At 38.5% G+C, this 20356-nt stretch overlaps 2 protein-coding genes and 1 long non-coding RNA gene across 4 annotated transcripts in view; 2 read left to right on the top strand and 1 right to left on the bottom strand.

Annotated features, from left to right (window-relative positions):
• The first annotated feature begins 6742 nt into the window (after positions 1–6742).
• Positions 6743–12823, top strand: tph1a (tryptophan hydroxylase 1 (tryptophan 5-monooxygenase) a). 2 transcript variants are annotated; one of them, XM_020659153.3, is made up of 11 exons: positions 6743–6926; positions 8890–9024; positions 9160–9343; positions 9426–9526; positions 9624–9691; positions 9787–9983; positions 10081–10216; positions 10310–10436; positions 10541–10636; positions 11618–11751; positions 11884–12823. In XM_020659153.3, the coding sequence occupies exons 1-11, from the start codon at positions 6837–6839 to the stop codon at positions 12056–12058; spliced, it is 1443 nt and encodes a 480-aa protein (XP_020514809.1). In that variant the 5' UTR covers positions 6743–6836; the 3' UTR covers positions 12059–12823. The 2 variants fall into 2 exon arrangements, with proteins under 2 accessions (XP_020514809.1, XP_020514816.1); XM_020659160.3 differs by lacking the exon at positions 6743–6926 and adding an exon at positions 7835–8028.
• Positions 11324–13760, bottom strand: LOC136179716 (uncharacterized). Its single transcript, XR_010666697.1, has 2 exons — positions 13624–13760; positions 11324–12930 (listed from the first exon to the last, which is right to left on the bottom strand). It is a non-coding gene; the product is annotated as an uncharacterized lncRNA (long non-coding RNA).
• The window catches only part of sergef (secretion regulating guanine nucleotide exchange factor), an 11578-nt gene continuing 4518 nt past the window's right edge, over positions 13297–20356 (top strand). The window contains 11 exon segments of the mRNA XM_020659173.3: positions 13297–13395; positions 13695–13833; positions 14986–15138; positions 15806–15900; positions 16065–16125; positions 16204–16317; positions 16417–16476; positions 17473–17631; positions 17713–17813; positions 17815–17883; positions 19140–19176. Of these exon segments, the coding sequence (XP_020514829.2) occupies positions 13354–13395; positions 13695–13833; positions 14986–15138; positions 15806–15900; positions 16065–16125; positions 16204–16317; positions 16417–16476; positions 17473–17631; positions 17713–17813; positions 17815–17883; positions 19140–19176 (1030 nt within the window). The 5' untranslated portion in view covers positions 13297–13353.

The following is a 20356-nucleotide window of genomic DNA, read 5'->3' as shown; positions in this document are numbered from 1 at the left end:
AGGCAGCACCTCGTGTGCCCGATGCATCGTACACGTCAGCGACGCTAAGGCATGTCTGACGCTGATGTTTGATGTCAGCTCCTTCTTTTTCTGTTTACCTCTGCCCACACAACTCGCTGGTCTTTTAAATGACCTGACATTTTGCCTTTTAGAGAAATGTTTTCTATTTTTGTCTCACATTTGTGTGTGGAAAATTCACTTTGGTCCTTGTGTAACTTTGAAAGATTGTAACACTACTGCCACATGTTAAACACTTGATGATCAAAACATTGATTTTGAACAATTGACTAAGGTTAATGAAGGGATTTGGGACTGGTTCTTTTTTGGGGGATAATACAGTGAAATGTTTCAGGAGAATGAGTTAAGCTGCCTTCTTAGATTGGACAAAGTCTGTGATTAAAACAGTGTTTTCAAGGATGATACAAATAACAATAAAATTGTATCAGGGCCTCTTTTTTTTCTTTTTTTTTTTTAAATAAGCCCTCTTGAGCGTCTGAAAGGCTCTGGTGTAGCATCTGTTGCTGGGCGAGGAGAAGGGATAATGAAGGGATGAAGAATGCATGTGCAGTGTCATGTTCCCTCTCCTTTGATTCCAAGGCCCAGCCTATTCACAACCACCTGTTCAAGGCATGTTAATAAAAAAACATGATGTCACTGAGTGCAATCAAAGCCCCTCTTCAGTCCATTTCCTGAGTTCCTGGCTTTCTATCTCTTGTCAACAGAATCTCGCAAAAAAAAAAAGAAGAAAGAAGTGATGCAGTGATGTTGGTGTTTGCATTCGCCTGAACTGCCTTTTCTGCTTCTTACCTGGTAGGATATTTGAATTGATTAAACTAGACAGAAATGAAGCTCAACAGTGTTCACCTTCACAAAGGCAGTTCATTCATTTGTGACATTGTCATCAGCAAATGTAAGCAGAGGTTGAACAATTCATTCACAAGAGTCTTTAAAGAGGCAGGCTCAGTATGTTTTCTAAAATAAATATTTTACATCCTATAACACATTGAATAAAAAAAGTATTTTAGTTTTTATCTACAAACAGAACGATAAATAAGCAGTTAGTTTTGTTTCTAAACAGCGTAATAAAGGCTACTTAACTATCAAACCTATCAGTTTGTACTAGAGTAAATTAAGATGGATAATTGTGGTTTTATTTCAAATAATCATTATACATGTATGACTTATTTAACCGTAAAACAGGTAAATCTAAGTAAGTTAATGTTACATTTTTAAAAGAACTGATATGTAAAAGAACTCTTTATTTTTATCATAATTTAATCAAAATGATTAACATTACTGGACTCTAAATGATCCACTTGTGTACGTTGGAAACACAAGCAGAAATATTTCCTGATTAATTGCATGATACTTACAGTGACCCTTTGATTGAAGTGATACCCTTTTTTTCGCCCCATGTCGAGCGTTTCTATTTTAAAGGCGGCAGGTGTTTATGGGTGTCCTTTGCCGTCCTTGTCTAAGCTGACGCCTGTCACCACGTGGCATATGCTGCTGTTTGTTCTGCAATGAAGAATTGGAGCTAATTAAAGAGATGTAGTCCTGCTGCAGGAAGTGTACGTAAGCAGGCCATTCACTGTTCTGATTAGATAGTTGTTCAAACACGGCTTAGCATCGGGTGAAAGGCTAGAATCCAAGTGATGAAGTCCTGCTAGGAGACCTTGGATTCTCTGGAAATTCAAATAACATCGGTGTAATACTCACAGGTGGAAACAAGAGAGGAAACATGCACTCAAGCTGAACCAGACTTTGCTAAATTTAAGTAAGGAGTAAATTATGAAATAAGAATTGATACCATTGTGCTGGTATTTATTGTCTGATTTGAATGTCAACTTCTATTGCAAGAAAAAAAAATCACAAAACAAAGAAGCTTGAGATGTCAAAGAAATGTCATAAATATATTTTCTGTTTATAAAGGAGTTTGTTAATGCAATGCTCAAATATTTTCATTGAGTGAACAACTATATGTGTGCTTTCTTTTGTTTTTATTTTCGCCTGGATTTTTATATTGCAAAAGATGAGGTGAATTTGTGTCAATTCAGTTGTATACTCCTACAGTAAAGATAAACTGAGAACAGAGTTTTTTTAATCATCTAGAAAAAACTGTTTTTTAAACACACAAATAACAGATTTTTTTAAATCATGGTAAGATTTTGAAGTAAGACCCTTTGTGAATTTCTTTGTGTTTAACAAGCTCAATACTATTTGAGTTGTTTCTTTATCTGCTGTGTATTAGTTCAGTTTCAGCCATCTTTTTTTCTTTTTTTTTAAGATATTTTTTTGGGCCATTTTTGCTTTTTTTTATTAATGAAGCAGCTGAATAGAGACAGGAAATATTAGGAGGAGAGAGTGGGGGACATGCGGCAAAGGGCAGAGGACGGATTTGAACCCACGACTGCTGCGACGCGGGCTACAGCCTCTGTAAATGGGTCATGTGACATAACCACTAACCAGGCTATCCTGCTCCCCCTGCCAACTCAGTCTTTGTGTTTTTTATTTTTTGTGAAATTGTGTTTGTTTGTTTTTTAATAGTACTGAAAAATATTCCCATTAAAAAGGGAGATATACGCTTTTTAAATGATATCTTCATCTATATCAAAGTTATTTTATGGTTTTATTGTCTTTATTTTGTCCGACCTCTCTGGTGGGTTTCCTGTGCTGCTGTAGCAGTTTTATAAAACTGAAATGATCAAGTTGACACTATTAGGTTTAAGATTACAGTAATGTAACAAAAGTCTGACACCTCCATAGCAGGTGACATTTGTCCCTTTGCATAACTCTAACTAGAAAGTAAATCCCTCTCAAAAACAGAGGGACTTCTGAGCTTCCTGTGGAGGATGTAAAATACCAAGGAATGATTCTTGTAATATTTCAGTATTATTTGTCTTCAAAATGCCCCATGAGGTGTAAGGCTTATGTTCTAATACAGTCTAATGCTCATGTTGGGCATTTTCTTAGTACCAGGGGTGAGATTAGCCAGAGAGGTGTCTTGCAGCTTGATGCTCAGACTCTACCAGTAAATCCCTCTGATTGAAGTGAACAGAACTGGGACAGACTGGCCAGAGTGCGGCTCAGACAATACAGAATCTCCCCTTCAATAACCTCAAGAGGGATCAGAAATAAGGCCTTGTAAAATTGTTTTAGGTCAAATTGTATTTACGTATTCTTTCAAAATGACACCTTGATCCTTCAACATAAGCTTCTTCACGAGTTCTTCCTATTTTTCAAAATGTTTCCTTTTCAAAAGCCTCCTGTGGACAGGTGTTGAGAACTAGCATGTTTGCTAAACCACTTAAACAATGCACCTAGTTCGTCCAATGTATCTGTGATGTCCATGCCAAAAGTCTATGTAATCTAACCATCTGACTGCAGTAGTGGACAAAGAGCTCCATCATGACACAGAAGATATCAACATTGAGTAAAGGTGACCGAGTTCAGGGAGCTGTAACCAGGTGAAAGTATATATTAACACGGAAACAAGAAATTTAAGGACCAAAATAAGTACTCGTCAACATGATTTTTGGAATCTAAAGTGAAAGAATATTTATGTCACAGTGTTAATGGATTACTGGAGATGAGAATGAGTTCAATCTTCACCTTCATTAATGGCTGAATTCTTGGGGCACATTAGCTGGCCCTTGAAGCTAATTATCCTCAGAAGCTCAACACACAAGGTGTGTATGTCATCATGGTAGTAAACCACAATGAGCCATCTTAATTATGCTGCCCTCTGTGACCCTAGGTAAAGCAACTCAAAGCACAAGTATCTATTATCCTCTAAATGACAGAGCAGAGACTACATACACCAAAATCCTAGGGGCTTCTTGTAAAAGATAGTGTAGTCATATCTATCAAAGAAAGTTGTAGTTAACAGGAACAAGCATGACTTGTAAACTGCATACAGTAGTCTTTGATTTAAATCAAAAAGGTCTGAACCAGGAGCGGAAAAGATCAAAGACATGGCCAGAGCATCTGCAGCATTAAAGTGTTCGTGTCTGTTAAAATGTATTTCTAAGTAGGTCTGCTTATAAACTAACCATATCAGCGTTTGGGGATTCATAAAAAGAACAGTTCATTACTGAATCATGAACCGCACCATGGACAAACCATTCAGCAGGCTTTGTCCTTTCCCATGCTTTCTCTCCTCGTGATGAGTAAACAAGTCACAATACCATTTCTTGGATTTCACAATTTTTCCATGTATGCGTCATAGGTTCAGCATCTATATTAGCTCTATAGGGTCTACAATGCCTCTCAGGCAGCAGCAGCATTATGGGGAGTTACTAGTGACGTTCACAGCTGTATTCTGGTAGGAATGATCGTGCCATGCATGGAGGATTTTATTTAGAGATGTTCAGATACCAGTAAGAGTATCAGAAATGTATCTGAATAAATAAGGTTTTGCATATTGGCAATTTTGTGATGCAACAATCTGACAGTGTTATTTTTACATACACCCCCACCGCCCCAAACTAAATCTTCTTTATCCTTACAAACAGCAGCTCGCAGCAAAGATAGTTATAATGGTGCCAATGCAAAACTCCTGTTTAGGGGCAGCAAAGAAGAAATGTTGCCAGATCATGTATCACATGATGATGCACCTAGACTGGACTAGATATCACGTCTCTTAAACACCTCCATCAAAATGGTGCAATAGCATAACAGTCAACAACTCAACAGTTACCATTTTTAAATGTATTACTATTTCTTATGATGCAATTTTGTTTTGAGTATTAGTCTTCTGCCCTAGCATTGGAGATCTTATCAGGAATCAATGACACCAACAACTAACAGATTTTCCAAGCTTTGTTTAAAAGAACATGTGGTTTAGTCCATCTAAAGCCTGATGTTTATGTCAGAAAAGTAAAAATTATAAAACTAGTAACAGGATGTTCCTGAGTGGTAACGTCTTCATTTTTTCTCTCTCCATAATACAGATATTTAATATTTTAATATTTAATGAATAGTTATGGATTAAGTAGAAAGGAGAAAATTCTTCTATTTGAAGAGATCTAACAAAACAAAAATATTTGAAACTACTGCTGAAAATCTAATATTTTTGCGAACTGATTTTATCATCACCTACTCAATTGATTGGCTGTTGTTTTTTTGGCACTAATTATAATTATATAGCCAACAGAAAAAAACAGAGTGGCTGACTGTTATGTTCTCTTATCAAGTCTATGTTTTTATAAAATACCTACATATAATTTTTGGTGTGATTAGTATTGTCGAATGTGACCAACAGTGCTAACTGTAAGCAGAAGTAAATTGGAGACGTTCTGTGTTTCAGGTGAGCTTTCAACACTTGACAGATTCATTGTTCATCTGTTGTGTGTTGCGGCTCGGGTAGTGTATATTATGTTTGCACACTGAAGCAGAACTGCTTGTCATATGTAGGTTGTGTTAATGAGGAGCTTATAGGCAAACAGTCAGGTAAACATGTTCACTCCTGCCTCTCTGATCTTACAGGGAGTTTCTGTTGCTGTGGACTTCATGAGCAATGCATACTGGTAGATGTAGTTACTGTTAAAGACTCTTTGATTCATGTTTATTTAACTGGTGCTGGATGGATTTAAATGGACAACACCTGCAGCACCAGAACAAAGCCAGACGCCCCTGGTAACGCAGTGATCTGATCTGGATTCAGTTCCTAAAAACAGGAAGTCCCCTTCACTGGTTCTTGTTGTGTAAAGCATCTGTCCATGTCACGAGTGACACAGGCCAGGACCACCTGAGACAAGAAGCATGTGCATCAGCCACATGTATCTATCACTGCATAAGACTTGTGTACCCAGCCTGACAGACAAAGACATCTCATCGTCCCCAATTGTAAAGTGACTATAGCTTAGAGAACAGTGGTGTCATCTGTTTAAAGTAATGAGGTCTCTTGCACGCATGTGTGCTCACTCTTCAAGATTCGGCCCCTGAAGCTTTTCCTACTGATTGTCGTGATCTTATTAAAAGGCTCACAGTGTTAAAGACGAGAAAACATGCAGATTATATGTGCTATGTGCACGAGAACCCAGAGGTGCTTACACTGCAGAGGGCTGGATTTGAAAACGGGGGGGCATGTTTGGATCACTGTACAATGAAGGCAGGTGGGCTACACTTAAATCCTCTTAAACCTTGACCTCTTCTTAGTCTCAAGGTGTCAACAAACAAGGAGAATTAACAGCTTGCACTGCAAAAACACAGTTTGTATCCAAACTGAACGAGTTCATATATATATATATATATATATGAGAACTCGTTCAGTTTGGATACAATATATATATATATATATATATATATATGAGAACTCGTTCAGTTTGGATACAATATATATATATATATATATATATATATATATATATATATATATCAGTATGATGACACATTTTCCATATTTGGCTTGAATTGGTATAAGACCTGCCTTTCACAAGAAGATAAAATAAGGATTTGTGTCCTGTTTTTAACACTTTCATGACAGATTCTGATTTTACTTTCACACAAAAATGGTAAATGTTTTATCGAGGTATAGTTCATTCTGTTATTTCAATCTTTAAGGCATTGTGATTGATCTCACTACACTGACACTGCCTTATGCCTTTAGGTGAAATAAGAGATACCCCATTCTCTCCCAACTGACGCAGCAAGGCTGCTCTTTTTTCATTTGCTCCTGTGGGTGGGATTATGGCCCCCACCTATTTCAGCCTGTTGTTAAATAGCAAGGCGCGCTTGCCTGTCGGGGTAGACAGTCCATTATACAAAGGAGGAGGCTAGTTAGATAACCCACCTGTAAGAATAGCACAAAGGGCAAAAAACAGCAGTATTTTAACATGTACTCAAACAAAAACGAGGGACCACGTAGAGGAAGATCTTTTGACTCCATGAACATTGGCTTTGAAGAAAAGCTGCTCAACAATGAGGTAAGAACTTCTATGACAAATGAATGGTTCTTTTTTTTTTTTTTCTGATAACAACTTCAGAAAGGCTTTAAAACCAAAAAGGTAGATTCTTTTTCTCGTTTGTGATATTTGAAGGCTAGTGTTGGTGGATAGATCGGTCCTGGGCGTCTTAATGAATATGCATACACCTTGTCGTCAGCGCAGATTAATTTAAGCCGTTTTGTTGCAGTAAATTACGTCAAAGAGTTAAGAGGGTTAAAGAGGAATAGGCTAAGTTAAAATTGCATGCCATGTAGGACTAATCATTGCTCAACCTGCGCATCGATTGCGGATTTCCATGGTAGAAGAAAGATTAGATAAAAGATAAAGCGACCAGGGTCTGTATTTTCCCCTTTGAGCACATGCAAATGACACTGTACGATCCTGTGACGATCAACTAACCATAACGTAGCCTACATATACGATTAATATCTATACAACATATTGATTCTTTATTATCTATTTATTTACAATTTCTGTTAGATTTTTCTGTGCTGGTTACATTTTGCATGTCCACAATTTCGCGACATGAATAAGGGGACATAAAACCCAAACTTTATTTTATTTTTATTTTTTTAAAGTCTAAATGTTTACTTTTTAGATGCGATCGTGTCTCTGAGAACTTCAGCTGAAACTTTTTTCAATCTCAACACGGGGCTCTTCATCAGAAAAACAGATGTAAGCCACAACTCTCAAACTCCATACTCTATATTTAGTATGTATTCGCATTGTCTTTTTAAAACCACAGGCTAATTGTATCCTGTATCTTTGTAAAGTTTTAATGAGGAGCAGCTGTAAATCATCCCGCAGCCTAACGCGCGCGCTGATTAAACGCTGCCTAATGTCTTTTAAGACACTCGCACGCGAGGAGCTAATAATAGGCTTCCCGGCTTTCTAAATGAGATTGTAGTAAGGCGATTCTTTGTGACAGAGACAAGTTCATCTTCGTTAAACCGAGACGCAAAGAGTTGACCCTGGGAAGCGTCCTGATCCAGTCTCCAATACGATGGTACCGACAACGACAAGGCTCTACCGAAATCTGTTGTGCCGCGTTGCCTGCACAATACTCGATGGGCGACATGTGGTAGGAAGCAACACGACTAAATGTAACTGATTATTGTATTGCCTTTTATCCACTTTCTAAAAAAAAATACAGTTTTATGCATTAAAATTGGTTTTCCAGAGCGTAGTTGCGCATGACAGGAATAAAAAAAAAAAAAAAAAGTGTCTCAAAAGGTGTCTGCAAAACTGAAGTGAACGCGAAATCGTTGCAGTCAATCATAACAGATTCGTTTTTCTGTGCTGTTGGCTCGTAAAGTCTTCAGTTAAGTCTTCCCACTAAAACCTAATGCAGGATTACGTGAATGTTCACTTGTTTGTGCAGCGCGTACGTGAGAGCGCTGTCCAGGGTGCTGAATGGAAGAGGGGTCGTTATCATCCACATGTTATCTAAAGCTTCTGCATTAATATTGCTTCTTTTCTCAAAATGATTTTCAAGAAATTACCCATGTTTCCTTTACAGGGTTACAGGATTATTTAGCTTCAGATGCAGCTTATGTTTGCTTGTTTTTGTTCACTGGGTTTTTAAAAAGCTCTTAGAGAAAATTGAACTCAGTACTCTGAGATAAAGGTGTTGAAGGGTTACAAGACTTGGTAGTTCAGGGCTAGGTGCTGTTTTTATTCAACTATTACTAGTGGTGCTCTATTACTTTAATTATTTTTCTGTTTGATCAGTTCTTCACTTTCTGGATTTGCAGTAAAAAATAAAAATAAAAAATAAAAGTCTGGACATTTGTCTGGGTAATATAATCACAGATTAAACTAAACTACTAAAAAGTTTAGTAAAGTAAAAAATCTCCTCACATGACCATGGTCAGTCGGTCAGTCAATGGCAAAGCTGTTCCCCAACTAAAAATTTGCCTTTTTTTTCCATTACTGCTTTTAGATAAACAAATCGACCTTCACAAAAATTGAAGAAAACTCAGAAAAGAAGAATACATCAGAAAAAGAGAGAGCAACAATCATCTTTTCCCTCAAGAATGAAGTGGGAGGACTAGTGAAGGCACTCAAACTCTTCCAAGTAAGGACAAAGTCACCTGACTTCATTTTTTATCTGGACATCCATGTTATACCTACACTTAGCCTATTCATTATTAGCACTGATAATAAAAACAATTGTGGGCAACTTAGCAATGGTTCTTTATGTTTCTTGCAGGAAAATCACGTCAACCTCGTCCACATAGAGTCCAGGAAATCCAAGAGACGCAACTCTGAGTTTGAAATATTTGTGGACTGCGACAGCGACCACGAACAACTGAATGAAATCATCCAGCTGCTGCGGAAGCATGTGAACGTGGTTGATATGGAGCCTCCAGATAACTCGTGTCTACAAGACAAAGGTAAATAAAATCCTGCAGATAATGTATTACAAGTATATTACTTACAAGAGAAAAATAACACAATGTCTTCCTCTCGTCTCAGATATGTACAATGTCCCCTGGTTCCCAAAGAAGATTTCAGACTTGGACAAGTGTGCAAACCGTGTCCTCATGTACGGCTCTGAGCTGGATGCAGATCATCCAGTATGTATAAAGTCAAATTAGCCTTCTGGTTAAATCACCACAGTGGACACTACTTTTACTTGAATTACACTGAAACCTTCTATCTTGCTCTTTTCAGGGTTTCAAGGACAATGTTTACCGGAAAAGGCGAAAGTACTTTGCTGATATTGCCATGTCATTCAAACAGTGAGTTTTTATTTGACTTTTAGTTGGTTATTTTTGAAATGTTTTAAGTTTTAATCTGATAATAAGAGAATTTTTTTTTTTTTTTTTTGTTACAGTGGGGATCCCATTCCTCAAATTGAGTTCACAGAGGAGGAAGTGAAGACTTGGGGAGTTGTATACAGGGAGCTCAACAAGCTGTACCCCACCCACGCCTGCCGGGAATACTTGAAGAACCTGCCTCTGCTGTCCAAATACTGTGAATTTCGGGAGGACAACATTCCTCAGCTGGAAGATGTCTCACGCTTTCTCAGAGGTCGGTTTTTCATTTCAATTAAACATTTTGTTTTGCTTCAAATAAAAACATGAAAATGTTAATGTTTTTACTCATCTGTCTTTTCAAATCTTCTCAGAGCGCACTGGGTTTACCATCAGGCCTGTGGCAGGTTATCTGTCCCCGCGTGACTTCCTTGCTGGTTTGGCCTTCCGTGTTTTCCACTGTACTCAGTATGTGCGGCACAGCTCCGACCCATTATACACCCCAGAGCCGTGAGTAATACACTCAAGCATATTCAAAAAAGGCATTGTCCGTGTTTATCCTGAGCTATTGGTCCTAAAATTCTTTTATCTTTCTTTATCAAGGGACACGTGCCATGAACTTCTGGGTCACGTCCCACTTCTAGCTGAGCCCAGCTTTGCCCAGTTCTCTCAGGAGATCGGGCTCGCTTCACTCGGGGCCTCAGATGACTCAGTTCAGAAACTGGCCACAGTGAGTGACAGTTATACAGGCACATTTGATTAGATCAATATCAATGAAGGTTTTCTCAATGCAAAAAAATATATATATTCATGTTTCTGTTTCCTTTGTCACAGTGTTATTTCTTTACGGTGGAGTTTGGCCTATGCAAACAAGAAGGGCAGCTGCGAGCATACGGAGCAGGACTGCTGTCATCTATTAGTGAGCTTAAGGTAAACATTTTAATAAAGGCATGTACAGAGTGTACAACACAGACTCAATCCTCATCTTTAATCAAGTACATGTATCAGCTCATCTTTAATACAATAAAAACTGCTTTAAGAGCAATATATATATATATATATATATATATATATACACATATAAACCCACTGGCAAATCAATTAAATAAACGATTTAAGAATATAGAAAAGTCACTAATGATGTCTTCACATTTTAAACCACACAACTCCTTTTAAAACTCCTGTGAAGAGTTTTCATCTAGTTGTGAAGCAGATTGAACTTGAAACTGTTTTCTCTAAATTAACTAAAACCAAGCAAACAACCATCAACAAGGAGTAAGACTTTTTATTTTAATGAAGTTATTTTAACGACCAACAGGCTAGGCTACCCAGTGCAGAGCCAACCTACATTCTCAGGTTCTGTCCGGTTGTAGGAACATATGATAAAAAAAATAATAATCGCACACTGAAAATGACTTTTTTTTTATTGTGGGCGAACAACGCATTTTTGGGGAAGCTATTGTCAAATGTTGTTCGTTTACTATAAGTGACAGTAAAGTCATTTTCCGTGTGCAGCAGAATATTCATATATTTTTTCAAATATAAAGTTATTTAGATATTTTAAACTGCTGCCACCAGATAGACGTCAGACGAGGAGATTTGCGAAACGCAAACTGGGAATTTCTTTGTTTACATTTTCTGCATAAAAGATTCACAGTAACTAATAGGTTTGACAGCTAAACGAAAGCGGGATGAGATTTTTTTGTCTGAAAACACGACTAACACATGCACAGGACAAGATTAGTAAAGAGATTAAGGTACCACTTTGTCAACAGGGGGCGCCAAAATGAACACAAACTAAAAGTTCCTCACAGCAGCTTTAAGATTGTTTGCATTCAATTAAAAGACCCAAATGTGTGCCAGTGTTATTTACAATGGCTGCAACATATTTCCTGTGTTTCTTTCTTACAGCATGCACTTTCTGGCAATGCAAGGATAATGCCTTTCGACCCCAAAGTTACATCCAAACAAGAATGCATCATCACAACTTTTCAGGAGGTCTACTTTGTGTCAGACAGCTTTGAGGAAGCCAAAGTCAAGATGAGGTGAGCATGGATGCTTGGTAAACTTATTCAAATAAGATAATTAAGAATATAGATGGAAATTATTCACAAACTAGATTGTTTTTTTTTTAATTTACCATGATAAATATCTACAAAATATTTTGTTTACTTTAGGGAGTTTGCCAAGACAATCAAGCGTCCCTTCACAGTCAGATACAACCCGTACACCCAGAGTGTGGACGTGCTAAAAGACACTCCAAGCATCAACAGCGTAGTGGAGGAGCTTCGACATGAGCTGGACATAGTCGGCGACGCCCTCATCCGGCTGAACAAGCAGCAGGGCGTCTGACTGCCCACTTTGTCAACGCTTGTCATTCACCCCAAGGCACCGCTGTATAGATACTGCCTGTTTATTGCCCTTTGTCAGTTCAATGAATGTGCACTGCTTTTGGTTAAACGCTCTGTTTTTTCCACTGCATGGTATTTGTCTTATAAAATATACAGAGGGCACATTAGGTATGTTTAGACAATGAAATGAGTAAACTGCACAAACCCAAAGAGCTGCTTTATCTGACTCACTGTTGAGCTTCAGTTGTACTTGTCTCTTTTGGTTTCTGTACGGCAAACAGTCAATGTCCTTACTTTATAATCCTCTAAGATCCTTTCCAGCTGTAACAAGCACAGATGTGGCTTCATCATTTTATTGTTAACTCTGCTGTTGTATATTATCATGTGATTTTCTTTTTTTGTATTTCATTTTATTATTCTTCACATTTAATCTTCCTCACTTCAGTGATATGTATGATCTGTATCGTTTTTATTCCTTCGGTGTATGTATCACATTCCTTTTTGTGTGCTGTTGAGGGAAATATACAAATGAAAACGAGTGTTATAAGAATGTTTTGACGGCTGACTATGACAGATATGGCCCATGTACCTGAAACGATTTTGTTTTAAAGTGATGATTCTGATTATCTACATCTAACTGTAGTACTCCTGATATCAAAACATTATTTTTCTACTGTAAAGAAATATAGACATTATGTGTAGGCTATGTCTCAAACTATTAAACAAATAAAATGTTATTGTGTCTACACAAGTGTGTCAAAAGGCATGTTACCTTGTTAACTTGTGACTTTTTGATGGCTTTGTGATGATGGTGAATGCATAAGAAGATGCTGATGACTATCACTGAGGAACACAATGGAGACACAAGGATCCCTGAAAGAGATTAGTAGAGTTATGTCCAGGTTGGGAAGTTAGAGATAATAGCATACATTAAAAAAAAGAAAAAAAAAGGTACATAATCAGTTACAACTAACATGAACAAGTGCTTGCCTGTAGGCTACTTAAAACATAAATCTGACCATTAATAAAAATTTTGGACTTGACTTCTTGAACACTAGATTGGAGAATGATTTTAAGTGTTTGTAAAGTGTATTTGTGGGAAATATAGGGTCCTTTTTGTGATAATTAAGTGTTTACGCCCAGCTCAAGACGTTACCTACTACGAAAAAAAAAAAAACAGATAGCAGAAGAGTGAGTGCAACGTAATGAAAAAAAAAACTACATATGCAATGGCAACTACGTCAAAAACGTTTTTTTTTTACGACAGTGTCGCAAGTAAAGCTGCTAGAGTACTCCATGGAAACGAGTCCGCGGACGGAGTTTTGTTTACACTCCTGGGTAAGTTTAGTATATATTTTTTTAGAGTTTAAGTGGTTGATTCGTATATGTACGACCGGGGGGAATATAATGGGTCTCTAAAACTAACCATGGGCAGAGTGACAGCAAGTTGCGGGACGTTAACGAAGCACTTTTGCTAACGTTAGCTTCGAAACTCCTGCAATAAAAAGCTTCAAGCGCAGCGAACACAAACGGTCGTTATGATTTGTTCAACAGGTAACGACTTACTTAACATGGTCACGTTGGTTCTGGACAATGTTAGTGGTTGTTATCGTGTTTTTCTTTTGGTTTTTTTTAAGGGAGCAAACAGCTACGGGCAGCTGGGACAGGGACATGTGGAGGACCAGTCAGCCCCCCGGCTCGCAGACATCACTCCTCTTCAAAACACGGCTGTCCGGGCTGTTAGCGGCGGCGGAGGTCACTCCGTGGTTATCACCGGTAAGAAGCTGCTGGTACTCAAAACTGTGCATTTCATCTGACATTTCGTGTACAAGGTGTCCGTCTGCCGGAGAAGATGTGTTCAGATCATGGTTCAGATCAGCAGTGTGAGCAAACTAGAAAGATCTTGATAAGAGATGTGGCGCCCCCTTGTGGCTGCAAAGGCTTATTGTTAATTATATTGACTTAATTCAGTTAAGACCACATTAGGAAAGGATAATACTTTATTGATTCCTAGAGGGGGAAATTCGGGCGTTACAGCAGTACAGACAAGTAAGCTCAAAAATACACATTAAACAGAATAGATAAGATAAATAAAAATAAAAACAGGGGGGTATATACAAGTACAAAATGAATGATGAAGTTAACTGGGGAGGAATTGAGAATTGAGACAGTATTTGCAGAGAATGACAAGATAAAGTGACAAGTGATTAAAGTGATGATGGTATGATAAATAGCAGCACGTAATGTAAACAGCAGAGAAGAGAGGCAGTGTTGTGCCACAGTAATGCAGAGTGCAGTTATATAATATAATGTAGTATAATATAATATAATATAATATAGTGCAATATGAACAATATAGTGTAATATAATGAAATGTTATATAATATAGACTAGTATAATATAATAAAAGTATATAGAATGTACAGTTTATATGTGTGTGTGTGTGTGTATATATATATATATATATATTGATGCTAAATAATAATAATACAATGATAATAATGAAGCAGGTCGTGTGGGTAGTGTTTTATGGGGGTGAAGTTTAGTGTCAAGGACGTACTGGTATAAGACACCACAGTAAGACACACACTAACATATACAAGAAGCAACAAATGTGCATTTCTGTAAAACATACATGTACAGCCAAAATATACACATGAATGGATTTTTACTTAAAACAGGTAAGACTCAGTTTGTATTTTAAACTTTAGGAAATAGTAGAAGGCAAATAGAAACCTGCACGATCCAGATAAAAACAATGAACTTTGAACCATGTTATTATTGCACACAGCATCTAGGCAAGGCTTTCTCATCTCTCGAGCTTCATGCAACTGTTTAATCAAATGTTTAGTAGTGTCAGTGTTGAAAACATTGATTTATTCTGCATATCAACAATAAACTGTTTGCTGTGTGTTTTGTGGCGTACAGAGAATGCCGAGGTGTTTGTGTGCGGACAGAATCACAGAGGACAGCTGGGACTTGGACACTGTGTAGACATCCTCACTTTTCAGCTGTGCTGCAGCCTGAGCCAGAGGATCACAAAAGTAGCCTGTGGTTGGGATTTTACTCTTCTCCTCACTGGTAAACACTTTTTAACACTGTGCTGTTGTGCTCTTTTTTTCAGTAGGTTTAAGTGATAGGATGACACTGGGTAGGAATATGTTTTTTCATCGAACAGGGGAAAACCTGTTACGTCACACTCTCTTCTACCACACTGTTGTTGTTTGTTATGGTCAAAGTAATTAACCTGAAAACAGTTTCAGGGGGCTTAATGGTTATGGTATTGAGTCGCTGCATTGACAGGCTCAGTCCACACCCGATACCATTTTTAGGCAGTACAGGGAATCGGAACAACTTTAATGAAACTCATATTCTCTAAATTTAGGGCTCTCATTCTCTGCAGTCTAAACCATTGTTTGAGTTGACTGTAAAAACAACTGCTTCCTTGTGATTACATGATTAAATATCAGCCTTACATCAAACATGAATGCAGCATTAGACTCACAAACTAGATGGTTAGGGTTGTCCCAAATTCGGCAACAGCTGGAGGCATCTTATGCAGAGTATTTTTCCTATAGGACCCACCCTCTTTTATTCTGTAATCTTGCTGGCTTTGATTAATGGTGTTACACAGAACCTGGTATTGTATTGTATATGTAAATGAAGGAGGAAGGCTTGAACTACCTTTCAATCGTCTACATATTTCAGTGTTATTTTCTTTAATGTCTTTAAATTGTGTCACTTACAGATTGTGGTCAAGTGTTTGCATGTGGCTCCAATGCATTCGGACAACTGGGTGTCGGCGAGACAGTCAAACATTCTTCAGAACCTCTGGTTGTTGAGGTGAGCAAACGAGAGGCATGTATTTTACTTACTGAAATAAACACAAGATAGCTTCTTTAATATGGTTTTATTTAATTAATCAATCCCTACTGGTCAAAGCTGCCACAATCCAACTTCATGTCACTTTCTTTGAAGCAGCCATAACTTGTTCTGTGTTTTCTCAGAGTCTGAAGGAGTCAGTGGTGAGTGTAGCAGCAGGACTCAGACATTCATTGGCTGCTTCTGGTGAGTTTGCAACAAAAGCTTTGTGTTTTCATTCAGCTCTTAATCCAATAATACTAATTTTTTGTGTTCTGCTTTTAGACTCAGGCTGTGTATACCAGTGGGGGCGTGGTCTTTGCAGTCACGCTAAGAGAGCCCTGAGTCCACATCCTGTCCCATCACACCTTAACTCCACAGTGCCCTCTGTAGTACCAGGTTAGTGTAACTCAGCACTGAATTGATATAGTTACAGAGCACAAAGCTTTGAGGGCATACATGATTGATACTGACCAGATATGTGTGCCTGTGTTGCAGGTCTGGATCAGAAGACACACATGGTGTCAGCAGGGTCAGTGCATTGTGTGTGCCTCACAGGTATGACAATCATGATGCTGCGTTCATGTTGGATTTGGTTCATTTAGATTAAATATGAAAAATGTTGTTAAAGGGGACATTTTATGAAAATACACTTACAGTGTTTTTGAACATATATTTGGGTAAGTTGAGTGTCTACTGACCCACATTGCATTTAAAGAGACACACACACCTAAACAGAGCGTTCTGAGAGAGCTGGTTTATACAGGGTCACAAACCTCCTCTGGTGCTTGATTCATGTTAAATTTTGACCAAAGAACAGCACAGATGTTTCATTTAGACCACGGGACTGTTTGAAAAGGTTAGAAAAGGGGCTTCTTTAACACAGGCGATTACAAGTAGCAGATCCACTTTATTTAGCAAAAGGTAAAAGGAAACATAGATTTTGCATTATAGGTACAAATTCCAGTGAGATATTTTCACCATGATCAATGTGAAATAGCTGTCAGACTGGTTAAGATTGTCAGTCAAAGCAAACAAGGCTGGAACCTTATCCTTAACAATTAGTTCAGGTTTAGGTGTCTGCTCACTCCACCGGCTATATGCCACTTAATCTTTTTCTCTCATATTGAGATTAACTAACTTTCAAGCAAAACATGGGACTTCAAACACTGGGTCACAGTACTAACAGGGCATACATAATAACCTCAAAACACCACTGTGCTTCTATTCACTCACTCAAGGTGTGTTTACTATTCACTCACTCAAGGTGTGTTTACTCTTTCAGGTTGTGCCAGTGAGTTGTTGTTGCCTGGCAACCAAATAAATCTGCAAGCTCAGGTTTTGTTTGCTCTGGAAGGTCATAATTTGGATTTACAAATTGTTTTGTCAACACCAGGCCCGAGTTGTCTTCTTCTTCATGTTCAAACATTATAAAACCGGTCCCTCTTCTGTCCTTTTAATATGTGGGGAAGCTTCTCTCGACTACCTCTCCACGTTTTTTCTGTCACCGCCTCGGCTGGAAGACAAGTGATGTGTCATCTGTTGTGTGTGCAGGAGACGGTGATGTTTTTCTTTGGGGAAGCAACAAACATGGCCAGCTGACCAGCACAGAGCCTTTCCTGTCCTCTCCCTCTCTCATGAAGCGCTCACTTCTGGGTGGAGAAAAAGTTGTCCATGTGTGGAGTGGCTGGACCCATATAGTTGCTCAAACAGGTAAAAAAAAAGAGTAATGAATACAGTATTGTGTTTGACCTGCAATGACTTAATATTAACAAATCATCTGCCATTTTACAGAGACTGGGAGAGTGTTCACATGGGGCAGAGGAGATTATGGACAGCTTGGCCAAAAAAAAACATCATCCATTCAGAACCCTGAGCAGGAGTCAGTGGGGTCCTTCAGCTGGAGGTCCAAACAAGAAGGCTTTCCTGCCCACAGAGGTTAAAGCACTCCATGGAGCGGCGCAGGTAATACGTTTTAAAATGGGAAAAGAAAATGGGTGCTTTGGGTGTTACTGAAGTGATCCTTACTGTAATTGATGTTGTCATTGTGTTTTAGTAGGAAATGTCTGTGAGTCCAGCAGGAGGCAGCAGATAAATACAAATAAAACAGGCAGCTGAGGGTTGTTTTGTATGAGGTGAGACAGAATGCCCTGATTGAGAGCCAGTCCGACTAAAAGCAGGTTGTGAAAGATTAGAATGACTAAACCTTAAATCTAGAGCACACACACACACACACACACAGAGACACACAGACACTCCCAGAGGACTACTTACATCCAGTGAAGACGAGGGTCTCTTCTCCCATAAGGGCAATTATGTGTGAGCATCACGAGATAGCAGCAGTTAACCTGGAGTCCTAAATGGCTGGGGATCGTTGCCAATAAAGTAGATGTCAGGGACGGACAAGGGCAAGATCCCTCTTCTACTGAGCACAGATCATTGTAGCAGAGCGGGCGTATGTCAGCCACAGTCGCTATATGTGTGTAAAGCTAAATGCAGGATGGATTAGCCATGTGGACTATGAATCTCCCAGCCCACCCTAACATGTTACTGCCCAAACACTGTACTTTTACACCCCACAGAGGCTATATGAAATGAACTGTCACACTTTCATGAGGCCAATGAACATTACCGGAGTAACAAATTGTAACCTGTCAGGTCGGCGTGTTTCTGTTCGTGGCTTGCCACAGCTGTATGCGTTATCAAGAATGCTGATTCGTTACTTCTTGGAAGAGTTGTAGATTTCAGGATCAGAACTTAAAATGTGCCCCACAGCTCCTGGATAAGGCATAAGAGGGCCGCAAAAAAAAAAGAAAAAAAGGCCATTAATTTGTAAAAGGGTTTGAGTCAGCAAGGCAGGCACTCCTGCGACAGTAGCATTAACCGTTCTAGACAGCCCAGCGGTGTGCTTTACCTTTTAGGAACACTTTACTGTTAACTCTGCTCGGCTCTCTGATGATGCACGGGGTTTAACCGTGTCTAATGTATTTACAGAACTGATTATTGATCATGATATTTGCTTTTGGTGCAACATAGTTTTGAATAAAAGTTAAAAGACTACACCTTGAGACATGGCATTTTATTTCACTTTCAGATCAGCTTTGGTTCACATAATATTTCAGTATCTATGTCGGCATAACAATTTAGGTTATCACAGTCTTAGAATTGGCTGTCTGCTCTAAACATGCATTTTGAACACTTTGAAATCTTTGTCTCTACAGATTGCCTGTGGATCAGAACACAACCTCGCCATTGTTGGTACGTACCTTCTTATATTTTCTAACGCTTTTCTTGTCATGCTCAAAAGCTATTTATAATTTTAATATCAGAACATGTACTGATGCAGGAAAAAAAAAAAGGTACGAGGTCAGTTTTGTACAAGATTGAACACAAATGCACTGGAAATTCACAACAAAGAAAAGAGTTTTCTGAGAAATGAAGCTGAAATAGTTTGAACTTATAAGTTTAAGTACGTGCAAGCAGCTAAAACAGGAGACCCCACATTTGGCCTAACATGACCGTAGCACTAGAACGGAATACACAGAGGCTAGACTATTTCAAGTGATCCTCCTCCCTGTACTACAGAGTTGGTAAGGAACAGTCCTAAAACATAACAGTTAAACATCACTGTGAAATATTAATCCTTCTGGTAATGCTGCAGAGGATTTCTGAGGTCAGCTCATTGCTCTATGGCCTTTGCATCAGGAAGTAATTATAGCATAGATAGATGGGTATCACTGACAGAGGCAATTACTTAAACAAGCCTGTAAAAGAGCTGAATTAAACAGTTTTCCAGTTGCAGATTGTTTGAAGAGCAGTCTCCCTTTTTGCACATAAGAAAAAAAACAGACATCGCAGTCACATCCTTTAAAGAATGACAAACAAAACAAAACAGAAACAGTTGCGTGTTTCTTACTCCCTTGTCAGATGAACAAAGATTTTAAATTTGCTTTTATTTCTTTCAGGCTATTTAAAAGTCTCCTACTCTCCCTTAGTGACTGCCCTTTTTTTGGAAGTAAAATCCGTTGCATTAAATTTTGAACACTGGCCCAGTTTTCACATCAGCTTGAGAACAAATACGCACATGAACATTGAAACACGAGCAAAGCGGCTCCATTAGAGAGGAACGCTTGACATCACTGGTATTTTGACAAGCAAATGGCTTTCCCACTTTTGATGTTGGAACCAATTCATAGTTAACTGGGTCTGCCATTTTAATTAGGAAAATGTTAACGCAGGCTGTCCGTCATAATGACAGTTCTCAAAAAGCACCGCTCTGTGCTTTCAGAAGTTCAGTTAAGTGATGAGAAAGCGGAATCAGTTAAGGGGAGAGCTCAGTTGACCCTGGCCCATCTCTCTTCTTTGCCAAGCTCTCCTCTTTTACCTCCTCCTGTCTCAAGCACAGTGGCAGGAGCAATGAAATAGCAAAACAGGATTG

The sequence above is a fragment of the Labrus bergylta genome, chromosome 7 (genome assembly GCF_963930695.1).
Source record: "Labrus bergylta chromosome 7, fLabBer1.1, whole genome shotgun sequence".
NCBI lineage: Eukaryota > Metazoa > Chordata > Actinopteri > Labriformes > Labridae > Labrus > Labrus bergylta.
This window is presented reverse-complemented; position numbering and strand designations above follow the sequence as displayed.